This window comes from Entelurus aequoreus, linkage group LG22 (assembly GCF_033978785.1).
Source record: "Entelurus aequoreus isolate RoL-2023_Sb linkage group LG22, RoL_Eaeq_v1.1, whole genome shotgun sequence".
Classification (NCBI taxonomy): Eukaryota; Metazoa; Chordata; class Actinopteri; order Syngnathiformes; family Syngnathidae; genus Entelurus; species Entelurus aequoreus.
The window spans coordinates 36,213,797-36,233,372 of record NC_084752.1 but is presented as its reverse complement, the minus strand read 5'-3'; the positions used below and the strand labels follow the sequence as shown (position 1 = coordinate 36,233,372).

General features: G+C 37.4%; 1 protein-coding gene across 1 annotated transcript; it reads right to left on the bottom strand.

The window, feature by feature from the left end:
• Nucleotides 1-7,318: 7,318 nt before the first annotated feature.
• Nucleotides 7,319-14,117, bottom strand: rab1aa (RAB1A, member RAS oncogene family a). The gene is made up of 6 exons (XM_062033045.1): nt 13,930-14,117; nt 10,480-10,552; nt 10,321-10,416; nt 10,170-10,265; nt 9,982-10,113; nt 7,319-8,152 (listed from the first exon to the last, which is right to left on the bottom strand). Exons 1-6 carry the CDS (start codon nt 13,941-13,943, stop codon nt 7,955-7,957), a joined length of 609 nt encoding a protein of 202 aa, XP_061889029.1. The 5' UTR covers nt 13,944-14,117; the 3' UTR covers nt 7,319-7,954.
• Between the last annotated feature and the right edge of the window lie 5,459 nt (nt 14,118-19,576).

Here is a 19,576-nt window from a genome sequence, read left to right as displayed (position 1 = left end):
ACGTAGAAGACCACATGAATGAATGGCGGTCCGCCTTAAATGACGCTACAGGCCACTTTAGATGATGTGGCAAACCACATTGGATGACATGACATCATTAAATGACGTGGAAGACCACATGAATGAATGGCGGGCCACATTAAATGAAGTGGCAAACCACATTGGATGACATGACATCATTAAATGACGTAGAAGACCACATGAATGAATGGCGGTCCGCATTAAATGACGCTACAGGCCACATTAAATGATGTGGCAAACCACATTGGATGGCATGACATCATTAAATGACGTGGAAGACCACAATGAATGAATGGCAGGCCGTTTTAAATTACGCTACAGACCACATTAAATGATGTTGCAAACCACATTGGATGACATGACATCATTAAATGATGTGGAAGACCACATGAATGAATGGCGGGCCACTTTAAATTACGCTACAGGCCACTTTAAATGATGTAGCAAACCACATTGGATGACATGACAATAAATGACGTGGAAGACCACATGAATGAATGGCGGGCCGTTTTAATTGACGCTACAGGCCACTTTAAATGAAGTGGCAAACCACATTGGATGACATGACATTAAATGACGTGGAAGACCACATGAATGAATGGCGGGCCACTTTAAATTACGCTACAGGCCACTTTAAATGATGTAGCAAACCACATTGGATGACATGACAATAAATGACGTGGAAGACCACATGAATGAATGGCGGGCCGTTTTAATTGACGCTACAGGCCACTTTAAATGAAGTGGCAAACCACATTGGATGACATGACATCATTAAATGATGTGGAAGACCACATGAATGAATGGCGGTCCGCCTTAAATGACGCTACAGGCAACTTTAAATGATGTGGCAAACCACATTGGATGGCATGACATCATTAAATGACGTGGAAGACCACATGAATGAATGGCAGGCCGTTTTAAATGACGCGACAGGCCACATTAAATGATGTTGCAAACCACATTGGATGGCATGACATAATTAAATGACGTGGAAGACCACATGAATGAATGGCAGGCCGTTTTAAATTACGCTACAGGCCACTTTAAATGATGTGGCAAACCACAATGGATGGCATGACATCAATAAATGACTTGGAAGACCACAGGAATGAATGGCGGGCAGCCCTAAATGACACTAAAGGCCACATTAAATGATGTGGCAAACCACATTGGATGACATGACATTAAATGATGTAGAAGACCACAATGAATGAATGGCGGGTCGCCTTAAATGACACTACAGTCCACTTTAAATGATGTGGCAAACCACATTGGATGGCATGACATCATTAAATGACGTAGAAGACCATATGAATGAATGGCGGGGCCGTTTTAAATGATGCTACAGGCCACTTTAAATGATGTGGCAAACCACATTGGATGACATGACATCATTAAATGACGTGGAACACCACATGAATGAATGGCGGGCCGATTTAAATGACGCTACAGGCCACTTAAATGTGGCAAACCACATTGGATGGCATGACATCATTAAAGGCCTACTGAAAGCCACTACTAGCGACCACGCAGTCTGATAGTTTATATATCAATGATGAAATCTTAACATTGCAACACATGCCAATACGGCCGGGTTAACTTATAAAGTGCAATTTTAAATTTCCCGCGAAAGTTCCGGTTGAAAACGTCTATGTATGATGACGTATGCGCGTGACGTCAATGGTTGAAGCGGAAGTATTGGGACACATTGTATCCAATACAAAAAGCTCTGTTTTCATCGCAAAATTCCACAGTATTCTGGACATCTGTGTTGGTGAATCTTTTGCAATTTGTTCAATTAACAATGGAGACTGCAAAGAAGAAAGCTGTAGGTGGGATCGGTGTATTAGCGGCTGGCTGCAGCAACACAACCAGGAGGACTTTGAGATGGATAGCAGACGCGCTACCGTGAGTACGCAACTTTCTTCCAAACATTTGATCGCTTGCCCGTACGTGCGTGGCGCTATGTGCATGTCACGTACGTAACTTTGGGGAAATATATGTTTCTTGCCCACTCTGATGGCGGCCGGGGTGTCGTCGAAAGCTACAACGCCCGCCGCCGCGCCGCTGTCCTCACCTTGACTTCCTCTGTCTCCGGGCCGCCGACCGCATCGATGATCGGGTGAAGTCCTTCGTCGTACCGTCGATCGCTGGAACGCAGGTGAGCACGGGTCGTGATGAGGGCTGGCTGGCGTAGGTGGAGAGCTAATGTTTTTAGCATAGCTCTGTCAAGGTCCCGTAGCTAAGTTAGCTTCAATGGCGTCGTTAGCAACAGCATTGCTAGGCTTCGCCAGGCTGGAAAGCATTAACCGTGTAGTTTCATGTCCATGGTTTAATAGTATTGTTGATCTTCTGTCTATCTTTCCAGTCAGGGGCTTATTTATTTTGTTTCTATATGCATTTAAGCACGATGCTATCACGTTAGCTCCGTAGCTAAAGTGCTTCGCCGATGTATTGTCGTGGAGATAAAAGTCACTGTGAATGTTAATTTCGCGTTCTCGACTCTCATTTTCAAGAGGATATAGTATCCGAGGTGGTTTAAAATACAAATCCGTGATCCACAATAGAAAAAGGATAAAGTGTGGAATCCTATGAGCCAGCTTGTACCTAAGTTACGGTCAGAGCGAAAAAAGATACGTCCTGCACTGCACTCTAGTCCTTCACTCTTACGTTCCTCATTCACAAATCTTTCATCCTGGCTCAAATCAATGGGGTAATCGTCGCTTTCTCGGTCCGAATCGCTCTTGCTACTGGTGTAAACAATGGGGAAATGTGAGGAGCCTTTCAACCTGTGACGTCACGCTACTTCCGGTACAGGCAAGGCTTTTTTATCAGCGACCAAAACTTTATCGTCGATGTTCTCTACTAAATCCTTTCAGCAAAAACATGGCAATATCGCGAAATGATCAAGTATCACACATAGGATGGATCTGCTATCCCTGTTTGAATAAGAAAATTTAATTTCAGTAGGCCTTTAAATGACGTGGAAGACCACATGAATGAATGGCGGGCCGCATTAATGACGCTACAGGTAACTTTAAATGATGTGGCAAACATGGCATGACATTAAATGACGTGGAAGACCACATGAATGATGTGGTGGACCTCCTTAAATGGCACGGCGAGTCATGTAAACTGTGAGGGGCCACAATAAATGACGTGGAAGACCACAATGAATGAATGGCGGGCCACATTAAATGATGTGGCAAACCATATTGGATGGCATGACATCATTAAATGACGTGGAGGACCAAAATGAATGAATGACGGGCTGTTTTAAATTACGCTACAGGCCACATTAAATGTGGCAAACCACATTGATGACAAGACAGGCATGACATCATTAAACAATGTGGAAGACCACATTGAATTAAAGTTAAAGTGCCAATGATAGTCACACACACACTAGGTGTGGCGAAATTATTCTCTGCATTTGACCCATCACTCTTGATCACCCCCTGGGAGGTGAGGGGAGCAGTGAGCAGCAGCGGTGGCCGCGCCCCGGGAATCATTTTTTGGTGATTTAACCCCCAATTCCAACCCTTGATGCTGAGTGCCAAGAATGATGTGGCGGGTCACGTTAAACTATGTGAGGGGCCATAATAAATTACGTGGAAGAGGGTCGTGTTGAACTATGTGAGGGGCCACAATAAATGGCGCGGAAGACCACATTGAATGACGTGATGGACCTCATTAAATGATGTGGCAGGTCATGTTAAACATGTGAGGGGCCACAATAAATGGTGTGGAAGACCACACTGAATGACGTGGTGGGCCACAATAAATATGTGGACCTCAAATTATGTGGAAAGTCATATTAAATGATGTGATAGGCCACAATAAATGATGTGGAAGACCTCATTAAATGGCGTGGCGGATCATATTAAACTATGTGAGGGGCCACAATAAATGATGTGGAAGACCACAATAAAAATGAATGGCGGGCCATTTTAAATGACTGCAGGCCACAATAAATGATGTGGCAGACATGACATCATTAAATGATGTGGAAGACTACATTGAATGATGCGATGGACCTCATTAAATGGCATGGAGGGTTATGTTTAACAATGTGAGGGGCCACAATAAATGACAGCAGAAGACTGGTTCTGGGAGTCACCTTCAAAATAAAAGCCACTAACCAGAACATAAATCACCGCAAACTTTTTTTTCCGTCTCAAAATCTTCTCGCTTCTTCACAAAACCTTTTTTATTATTACTGCTCGTCCCAAGTCCATTTTTATTACACAATTGCGAAGACAGCGCAATAAGGCTGGTTCTGGTGGTGACCTTCAAAATAAAAGCAAATAACCAGAACATAAACCACCGCTAACCTTTTCTTTTCCTCTCAAAATCTTCTCGCTTCTTCACAAAACCGTTTTATTCCTGCTTGTCCCATGTCGGATTTTATCACACAATTGCGAAGACAGCAGGAAAATACTATAAGACTGGTTCTGGGAATGACCTTCAAAATAAAAGCCACTATCCAGAACATAAACCACCGCAAACCTTTTCTTTTCCTTACACAATCTTCTCGTTTCTTCCTGCTTGTCCCAATTTGGTTTTCATCACACAATTGCGAAGACAGCGGAAAAAGACTAAGAGAAGACTGGTTCAGGGAGTGACCTTCAAAATAAAATCCGCTATCCAGAACATAAACCACCGCAAAATACACAATCTTCCCGCTTCTTCATAAAACCTTTTAATTCCTGCTTGTCCCAAGTTGGTTTCTGTCACACAATTGCGAAGACAGCAGAAAAAAAGACTATAAAACTGTTTGAAGGAAAGACCTTCAAAATAAAAGCCGCTAACCAGAACACAAACCATTGGGAACCTTTTCTTCTCAAAATCTTCTCGCTTCCTCACATTTTTTCTTTTATTCCTGCTTGTCCCAAGTCGGTTTCTGTCACACAATTGTGAAGACAGCGGAAAAAAGACAAAGAAACTGGTTCAGGGAGTGACCTTCAAAATAAAAGCCGCTATCCAGAAAATAAACCACCGCAAAACCTTTTCGTTTTTTATTTTTTATTCTTGCTTGTCCCAAGTCGGTTTTTATCACACAGTTGCGTGAAAAAGACTAAGAGAAGACTGGTTCTGGTGGTGACCTTCAAAATAAAAGCCACTAACTAGAACATAAACCACCGCTAACCTTTTCTTTTCCTCTCAAAATCTTCTCGCTTCTTCACTAAACCTTTTTATTCCTGCTTGTCCCATGTCGGTTTTTATCACACAATTGCGAAGACAGCAGAAAAAGACTATAAGACTGGTTCTGGGAATGACCTTCAAAATAAAAGCCAATTTTCAGAACATAAACCACCGCAAACCTTTTCTTTTTCTTACACAATCTTCTCGTTTCTTCCTGCTTGTCCCAAGTTGATTTTCATCACACAATTGCGAAGACAGAGGAAAAAGACTATAAAACTGTTTGAGGGAAAGACCTTCAAAATAAAAGCCGCTAACCAGAACATAAACCATCGCAAACCTTTTCTTCTCGCTTCTTCACATTTTTTCTTTTATTCCTGCTTGTCCCAAGTCGGTTTCTGTCACACAATTGTGAAGACAGCGGAAAAAGACAAAGAAACTGGTTCAGGGAGTGACCTTCAAAATAAAAGTCGCTATCCGGAAAATAAACGACCGCAAAACCTTTTCTTTTCCTCACAAAACCTTTTCGTTTTTCACTTTTTTTTAATTTTTATTCCTGCTTGTCCCAAGTCGGTTTTTATCACACAGTTGCGTGAAAAAGACTATAAGAGAAGACTGGTTCTGGTGGTGACCTTCAAAATAAAAGCCACTAACTAGAACATAAACCACCGCTAACCTTTTCTTTTCCTCTCAAAATCTTCTCACTTCTTCACTAAACCTTTTTATTCCTGCTTGTCCAATGTCGGTTTTTATCACATAATTGTGAAGACAGCAGAAAAAGACTATAAGACTGGTTCTGGGAATGACCTTCAAAATAAAAGCCGCTATCCAGAAAATAAACCACCGCAAAACCTTTTCTTTTCCTCACAAAACCTTTTCGTTTTTTATTTTTTATTCTTGCTTGTCCGAAGTCTGTTTTTATCACACAGTTGCGTGAAAAAGACTAAGAGAAGACTGGTTCTGGTGGTGACCTTCAAAATAAAAGCCACTAACCAGAACATAAAGCACCGCTAACCTTTTCTTTTCCTCTCAAAATCTTCTCGCTTCTTTGGTTCTGGGAATGACCTTCAAAATAAAAGCCGCTATCCAGAACATAAACCACCGCAAACCTTTTCTTTTCCTTACACAATCTTCTCGTTTCTTCCTGCTTGTCCCAAGTTGATTTTCATCACACAATTGCGAAGACAGCGGAAAAAGACTATAAAACTGTTTGAGGGAAAGACCTTCAAAATAAAAGCCGCTAAGCAGAACATAAACCATCGCAAACCTTTTCTTCTCAAAATCTTCTCGCTTCTTCACATTTTTTCTTTTATTCCTGCTTGTCCCAAGTCGGTTTCTGTCACACAATTGTGAAGACAGCGGAAAAAGACAAAGAAACTGGTTCAGGGAGTGACCTTCAAAATAAAAGCCGCTATCCAGAAAATAAACGACCGCAAAACCTTTTCTTTTCCTCACAAAACCTTTTCGTTTTTCTCTTTTTTATTTATTTATTCCTGCTTGTCCCAAGTCGGTTTTTATCACACAGTTGCGTGAAAAAGACTATAAGAGAAGACTGGTTCTGGTGGTGACCTTCAAAATAAAAGCCACTAACTAGAACATAAACCACCGCTAACCTTTTCTTTTCCTCTCAAAATCTCCTCACTTCTTCACTAAACCTTTTTATTCCTGCTTGTCCAATGTCGGTTTTTATCACATAATTGTGAAGACAGCAGAAAAAGACTATAAGACTGGTTCTGGGAATGACCTTCAAAATAAAAGCCGCTATCCAGAACATAAACCACCGCAAACCTTTTCTTTTCCTTACACAATCTTCTCGTTTCTTCCTGTTTGTCCCAAGTTGATTTTTCATCACACAATTGCGAAGACAGCGGAAAAAGACTATAAAACTGTTTGAGGGAAAGACCTTCAAAATAAAAGCCGCTAACCAGAAAATAAACCATCGCAAACCTTTTCTTCTCAAAATCTTCTCGCTTCTTCACATTTTTTCTTTTATTCCTGCTTGTCCCATGTTGGTTTTTGTCACACAATTGTGAAGACAGCGGAAAAAGACAATGAAACTGGTTCAGGGAGTGACCTTCAAAATAAAAGACGCTATCCAGAACATAAACCTTTTCTTTTCCTCACAAAACCTTTTCGTTTTTCACTTTTTTTATTTTTTATTCTTGCTTGTCCCAAGTCGGTTTTTATCACACAGTTGCGTGAAAAAGACTATAAGAGAAGACTGGTTCTGGTGGTGACCTTCAAAATAAAAGCTGCTGACCAGAGTAAAACGCTGGTTCATATTTGTAATTGATGCTTGGAATGCAGAGTTGTATCAATGAGATGTTTTAACAAACATTTAATATGTACTTGGGTCAGAGAAGTCAAAGACGTAGTTATGAAAGGTCTCCTTCATGGTTTAATGGCCGCCACAAATGAGGTGATGTAGAAATATATACACTTGAAACCTGCGCACGATGCAGCACGCGCTCGTTAGCATCATGCTAGCACGTATTTACACACGGGAATGTTGGCTAGCCAGCGTATAAAGTGCGCTCAAAGGCACATGGGGAGTGGGCGTGGCTTATGACGGCGTGCTGCGAGCGCGTGCTGCATGGAGGACAAGAGTGAAGAAGAAGAAGGTGGTCGTTAAAAAGTGGACACGTGGTGGAGGAGAAAAAGAGCGCCTGGTGGGGTCCGAGACTTTGGACGGAGCCATCCTATTGCTGACGTTTGGAAAGGCGGGGCCCTCCCTCTTCCTCCTGGCGTCCTCGCTAACGTTGAGACGGGTCGTGGGCTCGTTGGTTCCTCAGCAGCAGCCCCCGGACGAGGTGTTGACGGGCTTGCTCTGGATCTTCACGTTGGACTTCTCGCCGGCGCCGGCCGTGGCTCCCGGGCCCATCCTCTTCTTGATCTCGGCCGCCATGGTCATGAAGGCCTGCTCCACGTTGGTGGCGCTCTTGGCGCTGGTCTCCAGGAAGGGGATGCTCAGGCTGTCCGCAAACTCCTGCAACAGGACATTTATTAGGGGAACGCTAGTTTGTCTACAAAAAGTCAGACTTTTTACAGGAATAAAGTCACATTATTGCAGAAATATTATTTTTAGAATATTCAGATGTTTTTTTCCAAGACAAGATTCAAGTCAAATATATTGTGAGAAAAAGAACATTTTACAAGAAAAAATTATGCCACTTCACAGAATTGTAGTGCAAAGTATTGTCAAAAAAATGTTTTTTTTAAAAAAAACCTAAAATTATGTTATTTTACAAGAATAAAGTCAGATATATTGTGATATTTTTGCAGAAAAATTATTTTTAGGAATATTCAGAGATTTTTTTTTTTTTTCCGAAGACAAAATTATGTAGTATTACAAGATTCAAGTCAAATAATTATGAAAAAATATATATTTTAGAAATTATGTGAGAAAAAGAAATTACAATTTTACAAGAAACAAATTATGCCACTTTACAGAATTAAAGTGAAATATATTGTCAAAATTTTTTTATTTTTTTTTGAAAAACGCAAAATCATGTACAAATATTTGAAGAGAAAAGTATGTTATCGTACAAGAATAAAGTCAAATATATTGTGATATTTTTGGAGAAAAAGTTGTTATACAATAATTTTTAGGAAATAAGTTTTTATTACGTTTGTTGTCTCACAGACATTGTACAATAAGTGATGTTTGAAATCACGCTTGTCTCTCAGACATTGTACAGTAAGTGATGTTTTTATTACGTTTGTTGTCTCTCAGACATTGTACAGTAAGTGATGTTTGAAATCACGCTCGTCTCTCAGACATTGTACAGTAAGTGATGTTTTTATCACGCTTGTCTCTCAGACATTGTACAGTAAGTGATGTTTTTATCACGCTTGTCTCTCAGACATTGTACAGTAAGTGATGTTTTTATCACGCTTGTCTCTCAGACATTGTACAGTAAGTGATGTTTTTATTACGTTTGTTGTCTCACAGACATTGTACAGTAAGTGATGTTTGAAATCACGCTAGTCTCTCAGACATTGTACAGTAAGTGATGTTTTTATCACGCTTTTCTCTCAGACATTGTACAGTAAGTGATGTTTTTATCACGCTTGTCTCTCAGACATTGTACAGTAAGTGATGTTTTTATTACGTTTGTTGTCACAGACATTGTACAGTAAGTGATGTTTTTATCACGCTTGTCTCTCAGACATTGTACAGTAAGTGATGTTTTTATCGCGCTCGTCTCTCAGACATTGTACAGTAAGTGATGTTTTTATCGCGCTCGTCTCTCAGACATTGTACAGTAAGTGATGTTTTTATCGCGCTCGTCTCTCAGACATTGTACAGTAAGTGATGTTTTTATCACGCTTGTCTCTCAGACATTGTACAGTATGTTATGTTTTTATCACGCTTGTCTCTCAGACATTGTACAGTAAGTGATGTTTTTATTATGTTTGTTTGTCGTCTCGTGAAGTCTGCCGTGAGTAGTAATTAGTGAAGGTTTTTTAAGCGCTTTAATAGAATAGAGCGACTCCCGTAGCATTGTGAGCCGAATCAATCACATTTATTTACTAGTTAGAATGTATTAAAAATATAACGATGATAAACAACAGACAAAATCTCCAAAATAAAGTGCAATTTCCCTTTAAATGTTTTTTTTTTAATTGTAGCAATATGGTGGTTAAAGTTAACGCTTTGTTTTGGTCATTTCTGATCATTTGTGAGGGCACCAGAGGGACTCCTGTGTGTGTGCATGTTGGCAGAGGCTGGGACCCATTATTCATATTGCCTTTGTTTCTTACTCTTTTATTGAAGAACCCTGTTCAAGAGCCAATTGAGTTTGTGCGTCTCACCTTGGCTGTGGTGTAGTCCACCACCTTCTTGGTGGTCAGGTCACACTTGTTGCCCACCAGCAGCTTGTTGACGTTCTCGCTGGCGTAGCGGTCGATCTCCTGCAGCCACTGTTTGACGTTGTTGAAGGACTCCTGGGGGACACCTGGGAGTAAGTGGGCGTGTCACTCGCTCGCCGCCGTGCGCTCACCTGGTCGGTCACGTCGTAGACCACGATGATGCCGTGAGCGCCTCGGTAGTAACTGGACGTGATGGTGCGGAAACGCTCCTGGCCGGCGGTGTCCCACTGGTGACACACAAGGTTACACAACACCACAGCAACACCACACCTGTCTTCTTACAATCTGCAGTTTGATGGTCTTCCCGTCCAACTCGATGGTCCTGATCTTGAAGTCCACACCGATGGTGCTGATGTAGCTCTCTGTGTACGTGTCGTCCTACCACACACAAGACGGTTGTGTCACGCATGCTCGCGCTGCCCAAACTGAGCAACAACTTACTGCGAAGCGAAGGAGGAGACAGGACTTGCCAACACCAGAATCTCCAATCAGCAGCAGCTTGAATAAATAATCACTGAGGAAGAAGAGGAGAAAAGTCTGACTGACAGCTCTTACTTGAATGTAGGCAAGTACGCTAGTAAATCATCGCGCTACTAATTCATTACAAAAGATGCCTTGGAAAAATACCCCTACTTTTTGTCCCCTTCCATGGACATGATGGCGCACCCTGGTGACATTGCTGGTAATATGAGCCCAGGTGAATGTGAGTCAACACACACACAGAGCACTTACAAGCAGAAACAGGAGGTGGAGAACGGACGTATTTTGTTCCAAAACTAACCATAAACACTGAAGCCCCGCAAGAGGTGCTTTAAAACATAGCTAGCGAGTGGCTAACGCCCCTCCACAGTAATTTAGCTACTTCTAAATCACTAATCCTTGTCTCCATGGCAACAAATAATTAAGTTTCTTACAAGTACGAGGAATAGCTAAACATGCTTCACTACACACCGTAGAACACAGGTGTCAAAGTCAAGGCCCGGGGGTCAGTTCTGGCCCGCCACATCATTCTATGTGGCCCGCGATAGCCTTGGAAAAATTGGTTTCAATAAGATTTTTTTTTTTTTTTACTAATTGCATTCGTTTTTTCAATTTTGACCCAAAAAAAAAATGCATATTTTAAACTTTAATATTATCTGATCATGCCAATTATATTAAATACTGTATAGCAAAACTATTTTTGTGAGATAAAAACAAATAGTTAAATATCTGCTTGTCACTTTTATTTGTGATTTTAAAGCAAGTTATACATAAAAACAATCTAATAATCAAATGCATATGCATTTCGATTAATCATGATTAATCACAGGTTATTACCCACATGCATTATGTAAATTAATTTTTAAAAAGCGGCCCTCTGAATGCAGCCATTCCTGCGATGTGGCCCTCAATGAAAATGAGTTGGACACCCCTGATGTAGGAGGATACAATAACTAACCGCTAACAGCAAGCTAGCGCTACATTAGATCCTAATGAGTGGATCTATACAAACATCAACTGTAACGTATATTGTCGATACAATAATGATTACATTGATATTTATTATCATCACAAAACCTTTTATCATTTTTTACTTTAATTATGACCAATGTATGATCTTGTAACGACTTGGTATCGGATCCATACCCAAATTTGTAGTATCAGCCAAAACTGGTAAGATATTAATACATTTGAACAAAAGTGTAGCTAGAACATGTTAAAAACAAGTAGATGAATAATGTGTACAAAATAATAGGTGTATAAATGACACAATATGTTACTGCATACGTCAGCAGACTTAATTAGGAGCCTTTGTTTGTTTACTTACTACTAAAAGACAAGTTGTCTAGTATGTTCAACATCTCATTTCATGACAGCATTCTTCTTTGATTACAATAAGAAACTAATGTGTCATGTATCATAAGATGTTCTTTTATAATAATGCCAATAAGCAATTTTTTGTGGTCCCCTTTATTTTTAAAAGTACCAAAATGTATCAAAATACAACAAAATAGTATCTGGACAACCCTACTATGAAGGAAGTCCTTCATTCCGACAGCCATCAGACTGTATAATGCATATGACTGTACTTAAATGTAAAATAGACTGTATTTATATTATTCACACGTGAATAATGCTGTATAACAGACTGTATTTATATTATTCACATGTGAATAATGATGTATAATAGACTGTATTTATATTATTCACACGTGAATAATGCTGTATAATAGACTATATTATTCACACGTGAATAATGCTATATATTAGACTGTATTTATATTATTCACACGTGAATAATGCTGTATAATAGACTATATTATTCACATGTGAATAATGATGTATAATAGACTGTATTTATATTATTCACATGTGAATAATGCTGTATAATAGACTATATTATTCACATGTGAATAATGCTGTATAATAGACTGTATTTATATTATTCACATGTGAATAATGCTGTATAATAGACTGTATTTATATTATTCACACGTGAATAATGCTGTATAATAGACTATTTATATTATTCACATGTGAATAATGATGTATAATAGACTGTATTTATATTATTCACATGTGAATAATGCTGTATAATAGACTATATTATTCACATGTGAATAAAGCTGTATAATAGACTGTATTTATATTATTCACATGTGAGTAATGATGTATAATAGACTGTATTTATATTATTCACATGTGAATAATGCTGTATAATAGACTGTAGTTATATTATTCACACGTGAATAATGCTGTATAATAGACTGTATTTATATTATTCACACGTGAATAAAGCTGTATAATAGACTGTATTTATATTATTCACATGTGAATAATGATGTATAATAGACTGTATTTATATTATTCACATGTGAATAATGCTGTATAATAGACTGTAGTTATATTATTCACACGTGAATAATGCTGTATAATAGACTGTATTTATATTATTCACACGTGAATAAAGCTGTATAATAGACTGTATTTATACTATTCACATGTGAATAATGCTGTATAATAGACTGTATTATTCACATGTGAACAATGCTGTATAATACTGTTTTTATATTATTCACATGTGAATAATGCTGTATAATAGACTGTATTTATATTATTCACACGTGAATAATGCTGTATAATAGACTGTATTTATATTATTCACATGTGAATAATGCTATATAATAGACTGTATTTATGTTATTCACATGTAAAACTACCTAAGGGTTAATTGTTTAGTGTGAGCAAACTGTGGTACTGAATTTCCCCCAGGGATCAATAAAGTACTTTCTATTCTACTTTAAAAAATGTCAAAACATAACTGGTTGACATTACTGTCAGTATTGAAACAGAGTAAACATGTTGTCTGGAGGCGAACTGGCCTTTGACAAATAAACATGAGGATTGTTTACAAGAATGTGATGACTAACTTTCTTCTGCTTTGACGTCCAGACAAGATGTAGCAACTTCCGGTTAGCCAGGCCTGACTTCCGCCCACCTTGTCACCGCCTTTACAGCTGTGTTCGCCTCAATGACTTTGTATTATATTGCTCAAAGTAAGCATTAGGAGTCGTTTTTGGCTTACATGTGTTTTGTTTGTCACCTAGCCGGCTAGTTAGAGATGCTAACCAGTTCCTGTTAGCTAGGAATGCTAAGCAGCGCCTGTTAGCTAGAGATGCTAACCAGCTCGGGTAAGTCAGCTAACGACATTTAAACAACAAAGTGTGGATGTAAAAAGAGAAAAGGTTGTCGAGCCACACAGACCAGTGAAAAACATGAATGTCATTCCATGACTTTGCGGGCTAACTCCAAGACAAAGCGTTTATTTAGGACACAGCTAACACTAGCTTAGCTTCACAGCTAGCCTGACAGCTCGCTCAATAATCATCGACTTGAAAGAAAAACACTTACTACTCGGGATTCATCTTTGACTACAGCTGCGGGTCGCTTGTCGCCGATGATGTAGTTTTACTTCGTAGCCGAATAACCGTTAAAAGTTTCCTTGGGGGAAAAGACAGACAACGTCCTGTTTGTTGTAGTGAAGAAGTGCCAGGACAGCTAATCCAATCTAATATGGCTGCCAGCGCCATACCCGGAAATACCAGAGCAAGGCATTGTGGGTAATGCAGTCTTGTGTTCTGGCCTTATGTGACGGACTTAGAAAATGGATGGATGGATGGATTTACTGAAATGTTTTACATCAAATTAGGCTGACAAATGAATACACATTTGTGAACAAAATTGTTAAAAAATACAATGTCTTAAAATTCAGCGTGGAAAAAATTATGGAGTTTAATTTGTGTTTTTATTACGAACGTTTTTTTTTGGCACTGAATTTATACAACTGCATTTTTTTTTACATCAAATTATGCTGATGATTTAAATGAATAAAACATTGTGGGCAAAGTGTGTGAAGTGAATGATATTTATATAGCGCTTTTTCTCTAGTGACTCAAAGCGCTTTACATAGTGAAACCCAATATCTAAGTTACATTTAAACCAGTGTGAGTGGCACTGGGAGCAGGTGGGTAAAGTGTCTTGCCCAAGGACACAACGGCAGTGACTAGGATGGCGGAAGCGGGGATCGAACCTGGAACCCTTAAGTTGCTGGCACGGCCACTCTACCAACCGAGCTATATCACCCCGACTGTGCGTGTTTCAATCAATCAAAGTTTATTTATAGAGCCCTAAATCACAAGTGTCTCAAAGGGCTGCACAAGCCACAACCACATCCTCGGCTCAGATCCCACATCAGGGCAAGGAAAAACTCAACCCAATGGGCTACAATGAGAAATGAGATGTGGGTATAGGTACTGTATATATATATATATAGGTATATATGTATATAAAGGTGTATACAGTATAGGTATATATGTACATAGGTATATAACGGTATATACAGTATAGGTATATATCTATATAAAGGTATATACAATATAGGTATATATCTATATAAAGGTATATATGGTATATATATATATATATATATATATATATATATATATATATATAGGTGTATATCTATATAAAGGTATATACAGTATAGGTATATATGTATATAGGTATATAAAGGTATATACAATATAGGTATACATCTATATAAAGGTATATACAGTATAGGTATGTGTATATATATATATATATATATATATATATATATATATATGTATATATATACATATATATATACATATGTATATATATATATATATATATATATATATATACGTGTGTATATATATACGTATATATATATATACGTATATATATACATATATATATATATATACATATATATGTATATACATATATATATATACATATATATATATATATATATATATATATATATATATATATATATATATATATATATATATATATATATATATATATATATATATATATATATATTTATAAAAGGAAAATATACAGTATAGGCGTAATATGATCAAACTTTCTTGTTCTTGTCAAAAGTCTAGCAGTCGCATTTTGTACCAACTGTAATATTTTAATGCTAGACATAGGGAGACATGAAAATTATAGGTTACAAAATGGAACAAATTTTAGCGATATTACTGAGATGAAAGAAGACCGTTTTAGTAACACTCTTAATGTGTGACTCAAAGGAGAGAGTTGTTTTAGTAACACTCTTAATGTGTGACTCAAAGGAGAGAGTTGTTTTACGTAGTAACACTCTTAATGTGTGACTCAAACGAGAGAGTTGGGTCAAAGATAAGAGAGTTATTAGTTAGTTTAAAAATGTTATTTGTTAAATGGTGTTGAGTTTTGAAGCAACACATATTTCTGCAGCTCATTTTTCTCTACTGAATTTTTTTTTACACTAAATCTTTGTACCCTAAATTTCTACTCTGAATTTATTTTGCACTGAATTTATTTTACCCTGATTTTTTTCCACAATGAATTTTAAGTCTCTGCATTCTAACAAAGGACATTTTAAAACACACACTTTGTATCCAATGTAATTGTCAGCATAATTTCATGTAAAAAAAAATAAAATTCACTTCACAAAATTCAAACGGCAAAAATATATATAATTTCTGCATCCATAAAAAAGACACAAATGAACCTCCATAAGAAATGTGGTTTGTGAAATATTTGCTGCTTCAAAGCGGAAGTTGCTGTTTGAAGACAACATTTCAGTAGTTTGGTGTCATAAAGACCATGTCATCATTTTTGTTTATGTGATGATTCTTGTTGACACCGATGTCATTATTATTTACAAGCAGTGTACGGTAGCTATACACACTCCGTACAGTAGGTGGCAGTGTGCAGAAGAAAGCTACTAAAGTCTTATTGCTAGCTTTAATTGTTGTACTGTGCAGTACTACTACTACTGTACTTAGTTTAATTGTTGTGCTGTGCAGTACCACTACTACTGTACTTAGTTGAATTGTTGTGCTGTGCAGTACTACTACTACTGTACTTGGTTGAATTGTTGTACTGTGCCGTACTACTACTACTGTACTTAGTTGAATTGTTGTACTGTGCAGTACTACTACTACTGTACTTAGTTGAATTGTTGTACTGTGCAGTACTACTACTAATGTACTTAGTTGAATTGTTGTACTGTGCAGTACTACTACTACTGTACTTAGTTGAATTGTTGTACTGTGCAGTACTACTACTACTGTACTTAGTTGAATTTTTGTGCTGTGCAGTACTACTACTACTGTACTTAGTTTAATTATTGTACTCTAAAGTACTACTGTACTTAGTTGAATTGTTGTACTGTAAAGTACTACTACTACTACTGTACTTAGTTTAATTGTTGTACTGTACAGTACTACTAATACTGTACTTAGTTTAATTGTTGTACTGTGCAGTACTACTACTACTACTGTACTTAGTTTAATTGTTGTACTGTACACTACTACTACTACTACTACTACTATACTTAGTTTAATTGTTGTACTGTGCAGTACTACTACTACTGTACTTAGTTTAATTGTTGTAATGTACAGTACTACTACTGTACTTTAATTGATGTGCTGTACAGTACTACTACTGTATTTAGTTTAATTGATGTACTGTACAGTACTACTACTACTACTACTGTACTTCAATTGTTGTACTGTACAGTAGTACTATTACTACTGTACTTAGTTTAATTGATGTACTGTGCAGTATTACTATTACTACTGTACTTAGTTTAATTGATGTACTGTACAGTTCTACTATTACTGTACCTATTTTAATTGTTGTACTGTACAGTACTACTACTGTACTTTAATTGTTGTACTGTACAGTACTACTATTACTACTGTACTTAGTTTAATTGATGTACTGTGCAGTACTACTATTACTCCTGTACTTAGTTTAATTGATGTACTGTACAGTTCTACTATTACTGTACTTAGTTTAATTGTTGTACTGTACAGTACTACTACTGTACTTTAATTGATGTGCTGTACAGTACTACTACTGTACTTTAATTGATGTAGTGTACAGTACTAATACTGTACTTTAATTGATGTACTGTGCAGTACTACTACTGTACTTTAATTGATGTAGTGTGCAGTACTACTACTACTGTACTATTAATCTGTGTACCCCATAAAGCAAAGAAGTGGATGTGGCTAACCAGCTAGCTTAGCATGATAGCATACTTTTCTTCTGGCAAGGACATAGTACAGTGTTTGTCAGGACATAGTATAGAACATAGTATAGTGTCTGTCAGGACATAGTATAGAACATAGTATAGTGTTTGTCAGGACATAGTATAGAACATAGTATAGTGTCTGTCAGGACATAGTGTAGTGTCTGTCAGGACATAGTATAGTGTTTGTCAGGACATAGTATAGAACATAGTATAGTGTCTGTCAGGACATAGTGTAGTGTCTGTCAGGACATAGTATAGTGTTTGTCAGGACATAGTATAGAACATAGTATAGTGTCTGTCAGGACATAGTATAGGACATAGTATAGTGTTTGTCAGGACATAGTGTAGTGTCTGTCAGGACATAGTATAGTGTTTGTCAGGACATAGTATAGAACATAGTATAGTGTTTGTCAGGACATAGTATGGAACATAGTATAGTGTCTGTCAGGACATAGTATAGAACATAGTATAGTGTTTGTCAGGACATACTATAGAACATAGTATAGTGTCTGTCAGGACATAGTATAGAACATAGTATAGTGTCTGTCAGGAAATAGTAAAGAACATAGTATAGTGTTTGTCAGGACATAGTATGGAACATAGTATAGTGTCTGTCAGGACATAGTATAGAACATAGTATAGTGTTTGTCAGGACATAGTATAGAACATAGTATAGTGTCTGTCAGGACATAGTATAGAACATAGTATAGTGTTTGTCAGGACATAGTATGGAACATAGTATAGTGTCTGTCAGGACATAGTATAGAACATAGTATAGTGTTTGTCAGGACATACTATAGAACATAGTATAGTGTCTGTCAGGACATAGTATAGAACATAGTATAGTGTCTGTCAGGAAATAGTAAAGAACATAGTATAGTGTTTGTCAGGACATGGTATGGAACATAGTATAGTGTCTGTCAGGACATAGTATAGAACATAGTATAGTGTTTGTCAGGGCATAGTATAGAACATAGTATAGTGTCTGTCAGGACATAGTATAGAACATAGTATAGTGTTTGTCAGGACATAGTGTAGTGTCTGTCAGGACATAGTATAGTGTTTGTCAGGACATAAATAAATAATAAATAAATAAATAGTATAGACATAGTATAGAACATAGTATAGTGTTTGTCAGGACATAGTATGGAACATAGTATAGTGTCTGTCAGGACATAGTATAGAACATAGTATAGTGTCTGTCAGGACATAGTGTAGTGACTGTCAGGACATAGTATAGTGTTTGTCAGGACATAGTATAGAACATAGTATAGTGTTTGTCAGGACATAGTATGGAACATAGTATAGTGTCTGTCAGGACATAGTATGGAACATAGTATAGTGTCTGTCAGGACATAGTGTAGTGACTGTCAGGACATAGTATAGTGTTTGTCAGGACACAGTATAGTGTTTGTCAGGACATAGTATAGAACATAGTACAGTTCCTGACAGACACTATACAATGTCCTGACAGACACTATACTATGATCTATACTATAGAACATAGTATAGTGTGTGTCTATACTATAGAACATAGTATAGTGTCTGTCAGGACATAGTATAGGACATAGTATAGTGTCTGTCAGGACATAGTATAGTGTCTGTCAGAACATAGTATAGAACATAGTATAGTGTGTGTTTTATAATATAGAACATAGTATAGTGTCTGTGCTATACTATAGAACATAGTATAGGGTCTGTCAGGACATAGTATAATGTCTGTCAGGACATAGTATAGGACATAGGATAGTGTCTGTCAGGTCATAGTATAGAACATAGTATAGTGTCTGTCAGGACATAGTATAGCCCATAGTATAGAACATAGTATAGTTTCTGTCAGGACATAGTATAGAACATAGTATATAGTCTGTCAGGAACACTTCCGGCATGTGTCTCCATAAAATAGTTGACATATTGATATTTTCCTCTCTTTAT

Excerpts from the sequence above, each read along its gene's own strand:
- rab1aa (XM_062033045.1), bottom strand. Across the intron at positions 10,417-10,479 it reads GTCTCCTCCTTCGCTTCGCA|GACGACACGTACACAGAGAG; the intron begins GTAAGTTGTTGC and ends TGTGTGTGGTAG. Across the intron at positions 10,266-10,320 it reads AGACCATCAAACTGCAGATT|TGGGACACCGCCGGCCAGGA; the intron begins GTAAGAAGACAG and ends GTGTGTCACCAG.